This window comes from Leguminivora glycinivorella, chromosome 21 (assembly GCF_023078275.1).
Source record: "Leguminivora glycinivorella isolate SPB_JAAS2020 chromosome 21, LegGlyc_1.1, whole genome shotgun sequence".
Taxonomy (NCBI): Eukaryota; Metazoa; Arthropoda; class Insecta; order Lepidoptera; family Tortricidae; genus Leguminivora; species Leguminivora glycinivorella.
This window is the reverse complement of record NC_062991.1, coordinates 4,061,714-4,079,195: the sequence shown is the minus strand read 5'-3', so window position 1 is coordinate 4,079,195 and position 17,482 is coordinate 4,061,714. Positions and strand designations below refer to the sequence as shown.

At 38.4% G+C, this 17,482-nt stretch overlaps 1 protein-coding gene across 4 annotated transcripts in view; it reads right to left on the bottom strand.

Annotated features, from left to right (window-relative positions):
* Positions 1-17,482, bottom strand: part of LOC125237382 (facilitated trehalose transporter Tret1-like) — a 59,580-nt gene that overhangs the window by 11,766 nt on the left and 30,332 nt on the right. Inside the window, exons 1-2 of one of the 4 annotated variants that reach the window (XM_048144397.1) lie at positions 11,890-12,411; positions 10,845-10,980 (exon numbers count right to left, since the gene is read on the bottom strand). In XM_048144397.1, coding sequence (XP_048000354.1) covers positions 10,845-10,980; positions 11,890-11,931 — 178 coding nt within the window. In that variant the 5' untranslated portion in view covers positions 11,932-12,411. Of the gene's footprint in view, positions 1-10,844; positions 10,981-11,472; positions 11,648-11,756; positions 12,412-17,482 lie in introns of those variants that run through there. The other 3 variants (XM_048144399.1, XM_048144400.1, XM_048144398.1) reach the window with 3 other exon arrangements.

Sequence of the window (17,482 nt, the reverse complement as noted above, 5' to 3'; positions counted from 1 at the left end):
CCTCAGACCACGGCGACGCGATCTGTTGGCAGCGCCTACGAGACGCACTGTGTCGCGCTTGAACTCTCCGCTGCCCCGAGCACTCACGCAGTTGAATGCTCTCCTGCTGGCATCAGCACCTGAATGCGATCTGTTTGCGTGGCGATGGACGGCTGTGAGAAATGAATGCTTGAGGTTCTGTGATGGATGCGAAACCAACCACTGTGAGAATCTGATACTTGTTTAAGTTATTCTAACCATATGTATAATTATTTACATTTTGTAATAGCTATTATGTTTTAGTTAAGTTTTATGGCGCATTGGATTGTTCTGTCAAGCCATGTAAACATGTTTTTTCCAAATAAATAAATAAGGGAATTATAGTGTAATATACTAGCATTATTAGGTAGATTTATCAAAAAAAAATTGTCCATTAAAAACAACTCAGTTAAAAGCACGTTAAAAGATTTTGTGAAAAAATGTTTAAAATCGAGGTTCCGCTCTAGAATAGACCCCTCCTGTATCGTCTTGATTTGTCGACATTTATTTCAAATCACCTCTTTTTCACACTTGTATCGTAATGTACCATTTCGTCAGAGGCAATATGCAAAGTGAAATCAACATGAACTGCAAGACTGCAACGAAATGTCTTCAAACAAAGGAGGTTATCAGTTTTACGTACTTCACTCTAGTGACCTATAATGACTTATCTTATACGCAGACATTTTCCTCGATGTGCAAATAAAACTCAGTAGAATGCATCGGGGACCGATTTTTAGGGTTCCGTAGTCAACTAGGAACCCTTATAGTTTCGCCATGTCTGTCTGTCTGTCCGTCCGTCCGTCCGTCCGTCCGTCCGCGGATAATCTCAGTAACCGTAAGCACTAGAAAGCTGAAATTTGGTACCAATATGTATATCAATCAACAAAGTGCAACAAAGTGCAAAAATAAAAAATGGGAAAAAATGTTTTATTAGGGTACCCCCCTACATGCAAAGTGGGGGCTGATATTTTTTTTCATTCCAACCCCAACGAGTGATATATTGTTGGATAGGTATTTAAAAATGAATAAGGGTTTGCTAAGATCATTTTTTGATAATATTAATAGCTTTGGAAATAATCGCTCTTAAAGGAAAAAAAAGTGCGTCCCCCCCCCTCTAACTTTTGAACCATATGTTTAAAAAATATGAAAAAAATCACCAAAGTAGAACTTTGTAAACAATTTCTAGGAAAATTGTTTTGAACTTGATAGGTTCAGTAGTTTTTGAGAAAAATACGAAAAACTACGGAACCCTACACTGAGCGTGGCCCGACACGCTCTTGGCCGGTTTTTGAATCTCGAACGCATGAATTCGCCATTCGAAAGTCTGTGGAAAACGACGTTATGCTATTTTTGAATAAATTTATAGTTTAAAAAAAACTAGAAAAAACGCTTTTATAAACGCACGTAAAAGCCAAAAATAAATTATGGATCGTTCAAGTTGTCTCTATTTCTGAGATGAAGAGTAAACTATGTGCTTTTAATTATAATATTTGATTGTAAAAGCGTGGGGCGCTGTAACAGGAAAAACTTTTTGTATAACTTGCTGAGAAATCAAGTTAAGCTATGTTGTGGTTACGAGAAGCAGTTTACACAGATTGGCGCGCTAACTGGACTTACAGCACGACTGCAGCGCCCCACGCTTTTACAATCAAATATTATAATTAAAAGCACATAGTTTACTCTTCATCTCAGAAATAGAGACAACTTGAACGATCCATAATTTATTTTTGGCTTTTACGTGCGTTTATAAAAGCGTGTTTTTCTAGTTTTTTAAACTATAAATTTATTCAACTTTTTTAAACTTTTATAAATTTATTTTACTCTTAAGGGTAACAAGAAAATACCCAACTTATTTTACGTTGATCTTTCTTTTATGCGGGGGGCTTCACCCCCCGAGCCCCCCTTTGTTTGCTCTTAAAGGTCACAAGAAAACGCTAACCCAACTTATTTTAAATACTACGTTAATCTTTCTTTTATGCGGGGGGGCTTCGCAACCCGAGCCCCCCTTTTCTTGACTCTTAAGGATCACAAGAAAACCTTAACCCAACTTATTTTAAATACAACGTTGATCTTTATTTTATGCGGGGGGCTTCGCCCCCCGAGCCCCCCTTTGTTTGCTCTGAAAGGTCACAAGAAAACGCTAACCCAACTTATTTTAAATACTACGTTGATCTTTCTTTCATGCTTCCCCCCTCGAGCCCCCCCCCCCTTTTTCTGTTCTTATCTTCCGGCACCATCATCAGGCCTTGAAACCTAATCGTAGTCATAGTTCATTACAAGACTTTTCTAAGAAGCCCAAAAACAGCTATGATACGATGTTCCATCATGTAGTTCCAGTTCATATCTTCCGGTTCCATCATCAGACCTTGAAACCTAATCGTAGTCAAAGTTCATTACAAGACTTTTCTAAGAAGCCCAAAAACAGCTATGATACGATGTTCCATCATGTAGTTCCAGCTCATATCTTCCGGCTCCATCATCAGACCTTGAAACCTAATTGTAGTCAAAGTTCATTACAAGACTTTCCTAAGAAGCCCAAAAACAGCTATGATACGATGTTCCATCATGTAGTTCCAGTTCATATCTTCCGGCTCCATCATCAGACCTTGAAACCTAATCGTTAGTCAAAGTTCATTACAAGACTTTCCTAAGAAGCCCAAAAACAGCTATGATACGATGTTCCATCATGTAGTTCCAGTTCATATCTTCCGGCTCCATCATCAGACCTTGAAACCTAATCGTAGTCAAAGTTCATTACAAGACTTTTCTAAGAAACCCAAAAACAGCTATGATACGATGTTCCATCATGTAGTTCCAGTTCATATCTTCCGACTCCATCATCAGATCAGCTCAACAGTACCATATTATTGTATTGTCATCGGAACTACATATAGCTGCCAATTTTCATTACGCTACGACTCCTGGAAGATGGTTAAATTAGCATCCTTAGATTCCATTACATACATAGTTACATACACGACGACCTAATAAAAGCGTGTTAAAAAGGACGGCTAGTAATGTTACATCTAGTGGTAAAACCACTCGTTTTTGATCCTATTAGTAGAATTTAAATCGCTAGTAGTGGAGATATTATTGAACGAAATTCACGAAATCGAATTTTTCAAAAATCATTCAAAAATCGGCCGTGTTTTAGTTGCATTCAGTTCCCACTAGCAAGCTAGATATTCGACTTAAGGTATTCTCTACCAGTCAACTATTTTCTACTATTTAACAGATTAAAACTGTATCCCTGGGAAGCCAACCCTCGGTGAAAACGAATCTAGCTAAGAATTCTGTGGCATCAAATGAGGTACTTAGTTTTAATTGGTATAAGGATATAAAATACTAATGTCATCAATGACGACGAGCTAACCAATTCTCGACTGCATAGCCTGGAGCATCGTCGGAAGGTTGCCAGCTTATCGATATTTTACAGGATACATTTCGGAGAGTGCGCTGAGGAACTGTACGACCTTGTTCCTCCGTCCCCTTTTCACCATAGCTATAGGACCACCAGACAATCGGCAATGCGGCATCGCTTCACCGTTAGTATTCCAAAAATAACCACTAAGCATTTCGCTTTAACATTTCTTTTGCGAACCGCCAAGGAGTGGAATGTCCTGCCTGAGAGTCTGTGTTTCCGCATGAGTACAATACAGCCGGCGTATCATGCTTCTAATTTTATCACTTATCCACGTGCATAAGACTTCTGTCACGCTTTGGCAAGTATGTCAGTGTGAGAGTGACAGATGTCTTATCCACGTGGATAAGTGATAAAATTGGAATATGTAACGCCGGCAGGTCTCTTTAAAGCAAGAGTAAATAGGTACCTCATAGCATAGCTGGGCATTAACTCGTTAATCCGTTAATCGTTAATTAACGAAGTTAACATTTCGATTAACGGATTAACTTTTAAGTTAACTTTAAAAAATGTTAACGGATTCGTTAACTTCCGTTAAATTTCATAGAGTCCGTTAATCGTTAATCCAGCACCCCAAGCGGCTCGCTGCGCCGCGAAAACCACGTTCTTACTGTTACTGTAAAAACCCGTAGTACGACAAAACCTAGGTTTTATCGGTAAAAGCAGATCCGTCGGATATAAACAGTCTAAAGACCAATTGGCGACTTTGGATCACTTATTCGAGATCTTCTAAATCTTATTAGGCGTGCTAGATCGATCACTAACCTGGGAATGGAGTGCAATCATCAGGCATGACAGACAAATCGCGCAACCGACGCATCGAGTTAGAGTCCGGCGCGGGCCTTAGATTACTCTACAAAGTTATCGTGGCCCACAGCATCGAGTTGTCATCTCAAATCTCAATCTGAAGAACCGACGTACCACGATCGCGACCGCATGAATGACCCAATAATTACCAATCCGAAGTAAAACCTAGGATTTAGCCAACCAGCGGCGGTAAAAGCCTGAAGAGATCGTAATTATTACATTTCGGTTTTTTACCGATTGGCGACACAGGTTTTAATGGTTTTTGGTGGATACTTATTTAGTAAATATAAATACATAATACCTACAGTGGAGTCCTATTTTTATGAAGTGTTAACGGATTATCGATTAACTTTAACTTCCGTTAAATCTACCGAAATGTATCGTTTTAACGATTAACGAAGTTAACTTTTTAAGTAACGGATTAACGATTATCGAAGTTAACTATTTGATTAACGGTGCCCAGCTATGCCTCATAGGTAACCTCCACTCCACTAACCATTAGGTGTGATCGTGGCACCATTCCCAACTCCTTTTTCCTTTTGTCGAAATTGTGCAAAACTTTGAATTGCCGCATCTTAATAACCTTCTCTATTATACCATACGTTATTTGGATATCGGATCCCTTTCTTTGACATAATGATCACAAGTCATAATGTAATGATTGCCAGATTATCATTAGTCATCATTCTTAAACGGTTAACTTTTCAGGGATTAAGGTCATCTGTACATTGGTTAGGTTAGGTTAGGTTTGTTTTTTGACAATTCTGAATAAGCGTAACGTTTCTGAGAAAAATAAAATTATGACTAACGAAAATGTGGACAAACGATACATTATGACCAAAGACATAATATGTAACTCCGTATGGACAGCTACAGTCTAAGAAAAAAACGTACCTCAGAACTATATAGAAAAAGGTACGGTGGCCTAGATGGCGTTATAGTCAGGGACCAAACGACCTCTTTTACAAAAAGTCGTCGACATCTCTTCTAAATACCTAAAACAGGTATGGATGTATTCCTCGTTATCTCCAGATTACGAATTGACCTGTTTTAGTTTAAGGAAGGGGGGACGGGTTGAGAAAAAGGGGGAGAAAGATGGCGGCCGACCATCATAGATATTTATTCACATCTCCAGTCCTATGGCACCAATCTGTTCGTGCAAGGTGTCGTTTGAAAGCTTATTAAACCTACTTTAATTGTTTTTAAATAACTATACTCATAAAAGTAACCGTTTACGAAATATTTGAAAATATGTGTTTTTTTATCGCGCATGAATTGCACAACTACTAGTAAAAAATGCGTCTAACTCAATAAACAATAACTTTACCGCAATTGATGTTATTATAAAATTTTCGCGTCTATTCATGCTCTTTCTAAAAATATAAGTTTCATTGGTATATGATAATATATAACCATGTAATTACGAATTTGGTTTAGTAGGAGTCACTCTGCCCGGTCGCAGAAATGGGCGCTGACCGTAGTAAAGTATTCAATATTTTTGAGGTCCTATTTTACGGATCCATATGCGAGAGGTATCGTTTCAAAGCTAATTAAACCTACTATATATTTTTTTAATTAACTATAATCATAAAGGTAGCTGTTTAGAAAATATTTGAAAATATGTGTTTTATAGACCATGAGTCGCACAAGTACCTACTGGTAAAAAATGCTTCTTAATCAATAAACAACAACTTTTCCGGAATTGATGTTAGTATAAGATTTACGCGGAATTTCGTGCGCTTTCTAATAACATAAGTTTTATTGGTGTATGATATTATATAACCAAGTAATTACAAATATGGTTAAGTAGGGGCCACAGCGCCCGGTCACGTACATGGATGCTGACCGTCGCCAAATTTTCTATATTTTTCAGATCCTATTTTATTTAACAGGAATCTTTTGAAAGCATATTATGCGTACTATCATTAGTTCTCAATAATTTTAGTTGTAACTGTAGTAGCTAACAAAATATTTGAAAATATGCATTGGAACATTTGGAACCGATGTGAGTAAAACATGCTTCTAGCTCAATGAATTATATTTTTTCCGCAATTGATATAATAACAAAATAAACGGCGAAATGTATGACCTTTTCAAATAATAAGTTATGTCAGTATTGCATAAACAATTAATGTTAATTTATCCATCATACTCACTGCGCACCGTCATATACATGGATGACCATTTTCGTTGCCGTTTTCATATTTTTTAAAATTGTATCTTGGTGCATGACCAATAAACAATAACTTTACCGCAAATAATGTTATGATAAGATTTACAGGACATTTCATATGCTTTCTAAAAATATAAGTTTTATTGATGTATGATATTATACAACCAAGTAATTACGAATTTGGTTTAGCAGGTGTCACTGCACCCCCGTGACGTAAATAGGTGCTAACCGTCGCCTAATTTTATGTATTTCTCAGATCCTATTTTAGCGATCAATTTGTGAGAGGTATCATTTGAAAGCATATTATGCGTACTATCGTTAATTTTTAATAATTTTAGTCGTAATTGTAGAAGTTTACAAAATATTTGACAATATGTGTATTTTTACTGTATATGAATAGCATTCGCACTGATACGAGTGAAACATGCTTCTAGCTCAATAAATTATATTTTACCGCAATTGATATAATAACGAAATGAACCGCAAAATGTATGGCCTTTACAAAAAATTAGTTTTGTTAGTTTTGCTTAAACAATTAATGTTAATTTGTCCACTACGCACGGTCAATCGTCATATAAACGGATGTCCACCGCCGTTGCCTTAATTTTTTCATCATTTTACAGATTTTATTTTACTGATCAATTAAGTATATAAGTAAATTCGATACGTGATAGATTATATTTATTATGAATATACGATTAGTGAAATAAAATCTGAAAAATCATGAAAAAAGGCAACGACGGTGGACATCCATTTATATGATGGTGCGCAGTAGGTGAGCTGAACAAATTCAAATTAATTGTTTATGCAATACAAACCAAACTTATTTTTTGTGTAAGTCATACATTTTCCATTTATTTTGTTATTATTTCAATTGCGGAAAACTATAATTTATTGAGCTAGAAGCGTGTCTTATCAATGCCAATGCTATTCATGCACAGTAAAATACACATATTACTAATCAAATATTTTGTAAACTTCTACAGTTTCGACTTGAAATATTAGAAATACAGATAGTACGCATAATATGCTTTCAAATGATACCTCTCACAAATTTATCAGTAAAATAGGATCTGAGTAACGTAGAAAATTTGGCGACGGTCAGTCAGCACCCAATATCGTGACAAGGCGCAGTGACCCCTGCTAAACCAAATTCGTAATTACTTGGTCATATATTATCATACACCAATAAAACTTATATTTTTAGAAAGTGCATGAAATTTCGCGTAAATTTTATAATAACATTAATTGCGGTAAAGTTATGGTTTATTAAGTTAGAAGCATTTTTTATCTGTATATGTGCAACTCGTGCTCGAAAAAAAAACTCATGTTTTCAAATATTTTGTAAACAGCTACGTTTATAACTATAGTTATTCAAAAATAATTATAGTAGGTTTAATTTGCTTTCAAATGATACCTCTTACATATGGATCCGTAAAATAAGAACTTAAAAATATTGAATACTTTACTACGGTCAGCGCTCATTTTTATGCGACCGGCGGAATGACCACTACGAAACAAAATTCGTAATTTAATTGTTATATTATCACTTACCAATAAAACTTATATTTTTAGAAAGCTCATGAATAATCGCGTAAATTTTAAAATAACATCAATTGCGGTAACGTTATTGTTTATTGACTTAGAAGCATTTTTTACCAGTACTTGTGCGATTCATGCTCGATAAAAAACACATATTTTCAAATATTTTGTAAACAGCTACGTTTATAACTATAGTTATTCAAAAATAATTATAGTAGGTTTAATTTGCTTTCAAATTATACCTCTTACATATGGATCCGTAAAATAAGAACTTAAAAATATTGAATACTTTACTACGGTCAGCGCTCATTTTTATGCGACCGGCGGAATGACCACTACGAAACAAAATTCGTAATTTAATGGTTATATTATCACTTACCAATAAAACTTATATTTTTAGAAAGCTCATGAATAATCGCGTAAATTTTAAAATAACATCAATTGCGGTAACGTTATTGTTTATTGACTTAGAAGCATTTTTTACCAGTACTTGTGCGATTCATGCTCGATAAAAAACACATATTTTCAAATATTATGTAAACAGCTACCTTTAATACTATAGTTATGTGTAAACAATTATACTAGGTTTAATTATCTTTCAAACAATACCTCTCACATATGGATCCGTAAAATAAGACCTCAAAAATATTGAATACTTTACTACGGTCGGCGCCCGTTAATGCGACCTGGAGGATAACCCCTGCCAAACAAAATTCTTAATTACATGGTTATATATTATCATATACCAATGAAATTTATATTTTTAGAAAGAGCATGAATAGACGCAAAAATTTTATAATAACATCAATTGCGGTAAAGTTATTGTTTATTGAGTTAGACGCATTTTTTACTAGTACTTGTGCAATTCATGCGCGATAAAAAAACACATATTTTCAAATATTTCCTAAACGGTTACTTTTATGAGCATAGTTATTTGAAAACAATTAAAGTAGGTTTAATAAGCTTTCAAATGACACCTCGCACGAACAGATAGGTGCCATAGGACTCGAGATGTGAATAAATATCTATGATGGTCGGTCGCCATCTTTCCCCCCTTTTTCTCGACCCGTCCCCCCTCCTTAAACTAAAACAGGTCAATTCGTAATCTGGAGAGAACGAGGAACATATCCATACCTGTTTTAGGTATTTAGAAGAGATGTCGACGAAAATCGTGAAGGAGACGACTTGTGGCCAAATTGGCTCTAGACTATTACACCTTTGGGGGACGCTCGTATAGATGTCGCTAATATTAATAATTGACATTTTAACACATATATCTAAGGTTCAAAAGTTTTAAGCCTGTGTCAAGAGATGGCAGTCTATACATTGTGATTACAAATTTTACTTTGACAGCAACTCTCTATAATAGGTACTTGATCCTCTTTGATTATGACTTAACCCATTCAGGGCCAGCAACTCAGCCTATGAGTCATGGTGGAACAGTTCCGCAGGGCCGATGACTCGCATGTGAGTCCTGAATAAATTCTGATTTAAACATAAACAAATATAACGTAATAATGTAAGTATAGTTTGAGCTAACAACCATTTTCATAAGGTAATAATGAAAAAAAAATTCTAAACATGTTTTTTTTTAGTGAAATGGGGTCGAGAATATTCAAGTTTGGTTTACTATAAGTGTAATTTAGTCAATATTCTGAAATTCGAGATACATACGTGTTCCAAGCAAATGGATGAATCCACATTTCAAAAATATAAATAACATATATATGCCTGAAGTTATAGACCCGACTCAAGGTATGGGTCACCGTGGCCTGGCGCTACTTGTAAAATCTACACATATTTTCATAGCACGCAAAAATAAACTTTATTGCATTGTTTTAAAGCTTATTTCATGACGAAATTCGTTGCAAATTGTACCATTTTACAACGGATTACTGTTTGGATGGCAGCAAGCAACATTTCTAAGAACCAAACTTATTACCATGCTATATTTTTTTGTTTCATTACAAAAACAGGGCGGCTTAAACAGTCACAAACTAAATAGTAATTATTGTATTATCATAAAAGTGTGTGACAAATATTTACAAGACAAGTTTTTTTCTAAACATTTGCGTGGTGTTTATAAGTTTTTAAGTGCTCTATTGTTTCTATTATAATGACGTTTACCAAAACAAAGATCATGACAGGCCACATGTAAGATTATCGGTGACATTTGGCCAATAAACAATGAATGCACCTGAGCGGCGGCAGATTAAGCGGTCGTCTCATCTTTCACGTGGTATTTTTGACAAAAACTCAAGAAATTAAATATTAGGATGTATTTTAGAGTAATATGGGAAATTCTATTTAGTCACGATTTAATCGTTGGCGACTTTATACTCGTCCCAGTGCTCTTCAGTGATTTCGTATTTTGTGATTTTTGTGACCTTGGCTATGGATGACTAGAAATATACATAATCACGCGCTAAGTTGCGGAATTTCATTATAAATATTTTTTAAATACTTTTCTGAACCGTATTATTAATTAATTATATGAGAATAACAGCATCCTCTTGACAATCATATATTTCTGGTCAGACTATAAAATGTTAATTCTTACAAATAGCAACAAATTAGTAAATACATTTATTTTGAATATGAACAGAAAACAGTTGGTTCGTAAAAATGTTGCATAAGATTGTTCAACTGGCCGGATTCATAAGCGGCAATTTATTTTGCGTTCCCGCCAGGCCAGAGACCCATGAGCTGAGTCACGCGTTTTAGCTAAAAACGGTTTGTATGGTGGCCCGGCGTGATGTGTACGCTCGACAGTCCTTGGCCATGAATGGGTTAAGAGTTTATGGCAACCAATAGAGACCTTTTGCATATACATGAATTTGAATTTGAATTGTACTTTAGAACTTCGTGGTAAATACTAACCTAGCCAAGAAGCCTGGTCTGCGGAAACTTGCAGAGGTGAGTCAGGGTGTTCCAACTGTGGTAACAGGATCCCAGGGAAACCGAATGCGCAGCCGCAGCCGATAACACTGCTGCTGACAGCTGCTGTCACCAGACACTGTCGAAGTACAAAAAAATATTGAAAATCTCGCGTTAGAAAGAGACAAAAAGTAGCCTATGTAACTCTCCATCCCTTCAACTATCTCCACTAAAAAAATCACGTCAATTCGTAGCTCCGTTTTGCCGTGTAAGAACAAACAGACACATTCAAGCAAGGGGAGAGTTGTGACAACATACAATTTTGACAAACGAGATATGTCTCGTCAGGATACGTTCATATTCTTTTACTTTAACCGATTGTCAAAGGTGTTAGGCAGAACACATGTTGCTACTGCTAGCCCATCGTGTGGGTGGGTGGGATTATGGCGGTGGCGCTTGGGGAAGTGCAAGCGACAGGGTTGTGGAGGAAAAGAGGGGAGGGCTTTGCGTCAAAATTCAGGAAACAGTGTGTATTACACGAAAGTCATTCTAGAAAACTTTTAAAAAGTAAGTGCATGGTCGTAGAAAAGTATATTTTTCAGTACACAACAAAAATAGTTCGGATACTTACTTAGTTCGATCGGACCTATTTACTCTAGCGGATAGGAAAAGAACCTAAAATATAAAAATATACATATTTGTGTCTGCATAAGGTTATCACTAGTTATAAATAAATAAATATTGGGAGACACCTTAGACAGATCAAATTAGCCCCAAACTAAGCAAAGCTTGTACTATGGGTGCTAAGCTATGATATATTATACTTAAATAGATAAATACATACTTATATACATAGAAAACATCCATGACTCAGGAACAAATATCTGTGCTCATCACACATATAAATGCCCTTACCGGAATTCGAACCCAGGACCGCGGCTTAGCGCGGCAGGGTCACTACCGACTGAGCCAGACCGGTCGTCAGCAGGCAGGGTCACTACAAATGAATTCTCAATGGCATAAACAATGCAAAGTTTACTAAACTTACTTGTCTCAAGAACGGACTAAACACTTTATTTTTTTCCGACATTTTATTTTATAAACAGCCAGCACGGGCAATCTACTCAAACGCACTAATTCTTCTGTTATTCACTTCACTAATATTTATGTATGATAGCGTTCAATTAATATTTAATTATCTATTAAGACTACATTATAACGATCCATCCTTTCTGTCCTATTCTTTGAGTTATAAGGTTATAAATGCGTTGAATGTTGTAAACGATCTTGATCAATTATTTACATTTGTAAACCGCCGGTTTAAAGTATCATGTACAGTAGTTGTTGTTGAACTAGTCGGAAAATTGCAGCAGTGATATCTATCAAGGTGCGTTGGGGTTATTAACTTATTATTGAAGATTTTGTATTTATTTACACCAAGAACGATATAGTGACTAATAGGGACTGACAAAGCCCATACAAAAAAGCGTACCCCTGAAATGTATGGGTTTTTTAGGCTTAAAACTAAATGGCGCTGTTTCGCAGGGTGGAAGTTGCCAAAATTATATTTTCAAGAAATTTATTGGCGTTTTTATTTTTATAAGAAATAACGACATATTTCTTTATTTGATATCATGTCAATACACATTTTGAAAATAATAATTTTTATATTGGCGTTAAAAACTGGAGGAACGATTCTTAGTATGTTTTGTAGGAGGTAGGGCATAGCGAATGATATTCCGCTTTGTGTGGTAGCTAGAGGGCACAGCACAGCGGATATCGTCTCGCTCGGATCTAGAGCAGAGCCCAACTGGGGTAGTACCTCCGCCGTACAGAAGACCGCAGCCAAATAGCACTAGACCCTACTCATAGTGTTCCTGCTGGTGAGTAAGGCTGCCAGAGCTCAACGAGGGTGCGGTGTGCTGATGACGGGAGGACTTACGGAACAAACTTGTTCCGTCTATTGTCCTTTGAGTCGTCGGCAACCCGAACCCTTCTTAGAACTTGTACACTCCTTTTTGCTGTGTACTTAACACAGCAAAAGGGAATGTACAAGTTTCTAATGGGGTGGCAACGCGCATGTGACACTGTTTGAGTTGCAGGCATCCATAGGTTACGGTGACCGCTTTCCATCAGGCGGGCCGAAAAAATGAAGATTGTAAATCCTATCTAAATAATCCTTTATTTACACATACATAACTTCGTTACGCCTATTTCAAGCCTATAATAATTTTAAATCTTTTCCATTTTATTATGACGTGTAAAGGTACCAATGTTTGTAACAGCCTTTTTGCCGAATAAATGATTTGTATTTGTCGGATTTATAAGTCGATATTACAGGGGAAGCCGAGCCGTCATCGTCCGGCTCGCTCAGGTCCTCCATATCAAAGTCCGGTTGGTTTTATGATTCACTATTTATTAATACGCCTAACAGTAATACGCAATAATTAATCAAAACACAATCAGAAGTATCAGAACACAATAAAACACATATCAAAACAATAATAAAGTGATTCAGGTGTGATACAGCTCACCAAAGGACTCGTTGACAGACCGGTGGCTCGAGCGAAAGTGCTCAATCCCCAGTTCAAAACAAGCACCTACCGGTTTGCCAACGGTCACCTGATCCACAGAATGATTACATAATATCGCCGACAGATGGCGCAGTCAACCAGCTATCAAGCTAAGTCGCTTGTCAACGTAAAGAATCTATAATAATTTCACAGTTTGACGCTAGATGGCGCTCACAAAGGTTACAGTAAACAATAACAGATGGCGCTTTTATTAATAGCGCCGACACGACCATCCTGCTGCAGCTCGCGCTGGACATGCTTTACAAGAATCATCAGGCACTCAGCCAATAAAATTCAACATTGCAATCCATAATGTTCATAGAATAATCTCACAATAATCATACAACAACAACAAATCTCATAGAAGGAGGCCCCTGTCCTCAACGACTTTGCATCAGTAAAAATCTCATAGAAGGAGGCCCCTGTCCTCAACGACTATGCATCAGTAAAAATCTCATAGAAGGAGGCCCCTGTCCTCAACGACTATGCATCAGTAAAAATCTCATAGAAGGAGGCCCCTGTCCTCAACGACTATGCGATAGCATCAAATCTTAAAGATGGAGGCCCCTGTCCTCGACAACTTTCAAGCATTCGAGCTCATAGATGGAGGCCCCTGTCCTCAACAAATATGTTCTACTGATCTTACTAACAACTTTCATAGATGGAGGCCCCTGTCCTCAACAACTATGTAACACAATCTAAATATATAAAAGAAGAAGCTGACTGACTGACATATCAACGCACAGCCGAAACCGCTGGTCCTAGAGATTCCAAATTTGGCACATGGGTTCCATATATAGTGTAGAGGAGCACTAAGAAAGGATTTTTCAAAATTCACCTCCTAAAGGGGTGAAATGGGGGTTCAAAGTTTGTATGGGGAAACAAGATTAGTTTGACTGTTCTATTCGAAACTTCACAGGAGGATTCCTAAAGGCATATGATTAAATACGTGTTTCAGGTTTTTTGAAAACTTAACCCCTAAAAGGGTGAAAAGGGGGTGATAAAGTCAAAAAATCAATATGGGTATCGTTTTTATGGTTTATCGGGTCGCTGATCACGATAAATACAACGCTTTTAAAATCTAACGAGGCGGAAGTGATATACTTTCTCCCCTGTTGTGGTGCAATGGGGTTAAAATATAAAAAAAAAATACAAAAGAACAAACTGACGGACATATCAACGCACAGTCGAAACCGCTGTTTCTAGAGATTTCAAATTTAGCACGTAGGTTCCTTATATAGTGAAGAGGAGCACTAAGAAAGGATTTTTCAAAATTCACCTCCTAAGGGGGTAAAATGGGGGTTCAAAGTTTGTATCGGGAAACAAGATTAGTTTGACTGTTCTATTCGAAACTTCACAGGAGGATTCCTAAAAGCATATGACTAAATACGTGTTTCAGGTTTTTTGAAAATTTAACCCCTAAAAGGGTGAAAAGGGGGTGATAAAGTGAAAAAACCAATATGGGTATCGTTTTTATGGTTTATCGGGTCACTGATCACGATAAATACAACGCTTTTAAAATCTAACAAGGCGGAAGTGATATACCTTCTCCCCTGTTGTGGTGCAATGGGGTTTAAATATAAAAAATATATATAAATGAAGAAACTGACTGACATATCAACGCACAGTCGAAACCGCTGGTCCTAGAGATCTATAATTTGGCACGTAGGTTCTTTATATGGAGTAGAGGAGCACTAAGAAAGGATTTTTCAAAATTCATGTCCGAAGGGGGTGATATGGGGGTTCAGAGTTTGTGTAGGGAAACAAGATTAGTTTGACCGTTTTATTCGAAACTTTACAGGATTCCTAAATACGTGTTTCAGGTTTTTTGAAAATTTAACCCCTAAAAGGGTGAAAAGGGGTTGATAAAGTCAAAAAACCAATATGGGTATCGTTTTTATGGTTTATCGGGTCGCTGATCACAATAAATACAACGCTTTTAAAATCTAACGAGGCGGAAGTGAAATACCTTCTCCCCTGTTATGGTGCAATGGGGTTTAAATATCAAAATTATCATATGCATTTAGTTTTAAATATTTATTGGACATAAAACTTAAATAACAAATAAATAATATCTAATTCTAAAAAATAATAATAAAAGCAACTTAAAATTAAATTGAAAACTAAAATTAACTAAAATGAATTGGATTTATTTTTTATGTTTACTTCTGGTTCAAGAGATTTCGAATTGACACGTGATTTCTTTAGAGGTGCACTAAGAAAAGATTTATCGAAGTTGACCTCCTAACATGATCATTTGACAGTGACAGGGGATGGGAGGGGATTGGGATAGGGACAGGGATAGGGATAGGGACAGGGACAGGGACAGGGACAGGGACAGGGACAGGGACAGGGACAGGGACAGGGACAGGGACAGGGACAGGGACAGGGACAGGGACAGGGACAGGGACAGGGGGACAGGGACAGGGACAGGGACAGGGACAGGGACAGGGACAGGGACAGGGACAGGGACAGGGACAGGGACAGGGACAGGGACAGGGACAGGGACAGGGACAGGGACAGGGACAGGGACAGGGACAGGGACAGGGACAGGGACAGGGACAGGGACAGGGACAGGGACAGGGACAGGGACAGGGACAGGGACAGGGACAGGGACAGGGACAGGGACAGGGACAGGGACAGGGACAGGGACAGGGACAGGGACAGGACAGGGACAGGGACAGGGACAGGGACAGGGACAGGGACAGGGACAGGGACAGGGACAGGGACAGGGACAGGGACAGGGACAGGGACAGGGACAGGGACAGGGACAGGGACAGGGACAGGGACAGGGACAGGGACAGGGACAGGGACAGGGACAGGGACAGGGACAGGGACAGGGACAGGGACAGGGACAGGGACAGGGACAGGGACAGGGACAGGGACAGGGACAGGGACAGGGACAGGGACAGGGACAGGGACAGGGACAGGGACAGGGACAGGGACAGGGACAGGGACAGGGACAGGGACAGGGACAGGGACAGGGACAGGGACAGGGACAGGGACAGGGACAGGGACAGGGACAGGGACAGGGACAGGGACAGGGACAGGGACAGGGACAGGGACAGGGACAGGGACAGGGACAGGGACAGGGACAGGGACAGGGACAGGGACAGGGACAGGGACAGGGACAGGGACAGGGACAGGGACAGGGACAGGGACAGGGACAGGGACAGGGACAGGGACAGGGACAGGGACAGGGACAGGGACAGGGACAGGGACAGGGACAGGGACAGGGACAGGGACAGGGACAGGGACAGGGACAGGGACAGGGACAGGGACAGGGACAGGGACAGGGACAGGGACAGGGACAGGGACAGGGACAGGGACAGGGACAGGGACAGGGACAGGGACAGGGACAGGGACAGGGACAGGGACAGGGACAGGGACAGGGACAGGGACAGGGACAGGGATAGGGATATGGATAGGGATAGGGATAGGGCTTAGTAGTACTTTTTACCCACTGACCATAGATACTGGCTATGTGGGTTGTATGAAGTTTTCCCAGAGTGTATATAGAATACATACCTACTCGTACCCACTACCTACGCCGTGGTCGCTGTGTAACATTTCTACAATATTTGCAAGCATTTCTTTAAAAAAATAGTTATATGTATTATCTAAATAATCGCAGACAAATGTACCTACATAGAAACCTACGGATCCAAATGAAAATCTTAATTTTTGTATTCGTTTGAATAATTCTTTTAGTACGCGGGCGAAGCCGCGGGTACAAGCTAGTATCAAATAAACATTAACATCGTTATTCGGAATCACAGCGAATCATTTAGAATAAAATGTGTTAACAACAAATTAACAGGAAACGTAATAATTGAAATAACTCACAACGAATTCATACATAGTTCTAAGTACACACTTAGTAAACATTGCACTGTAATTTATAAATTAATTATGCTGTAGTCACAGACCAATACAACAAGACGGCCCTTACAGGGCGACTCGCGGTCACCAAGCATACGACAAATCAGGTTTATAAAAGTTTGAACGCGTGCGACACCGATCAGTAGCGCCCAAGTATACGACCCGCTAACAGTGTTCGTGTCCGCT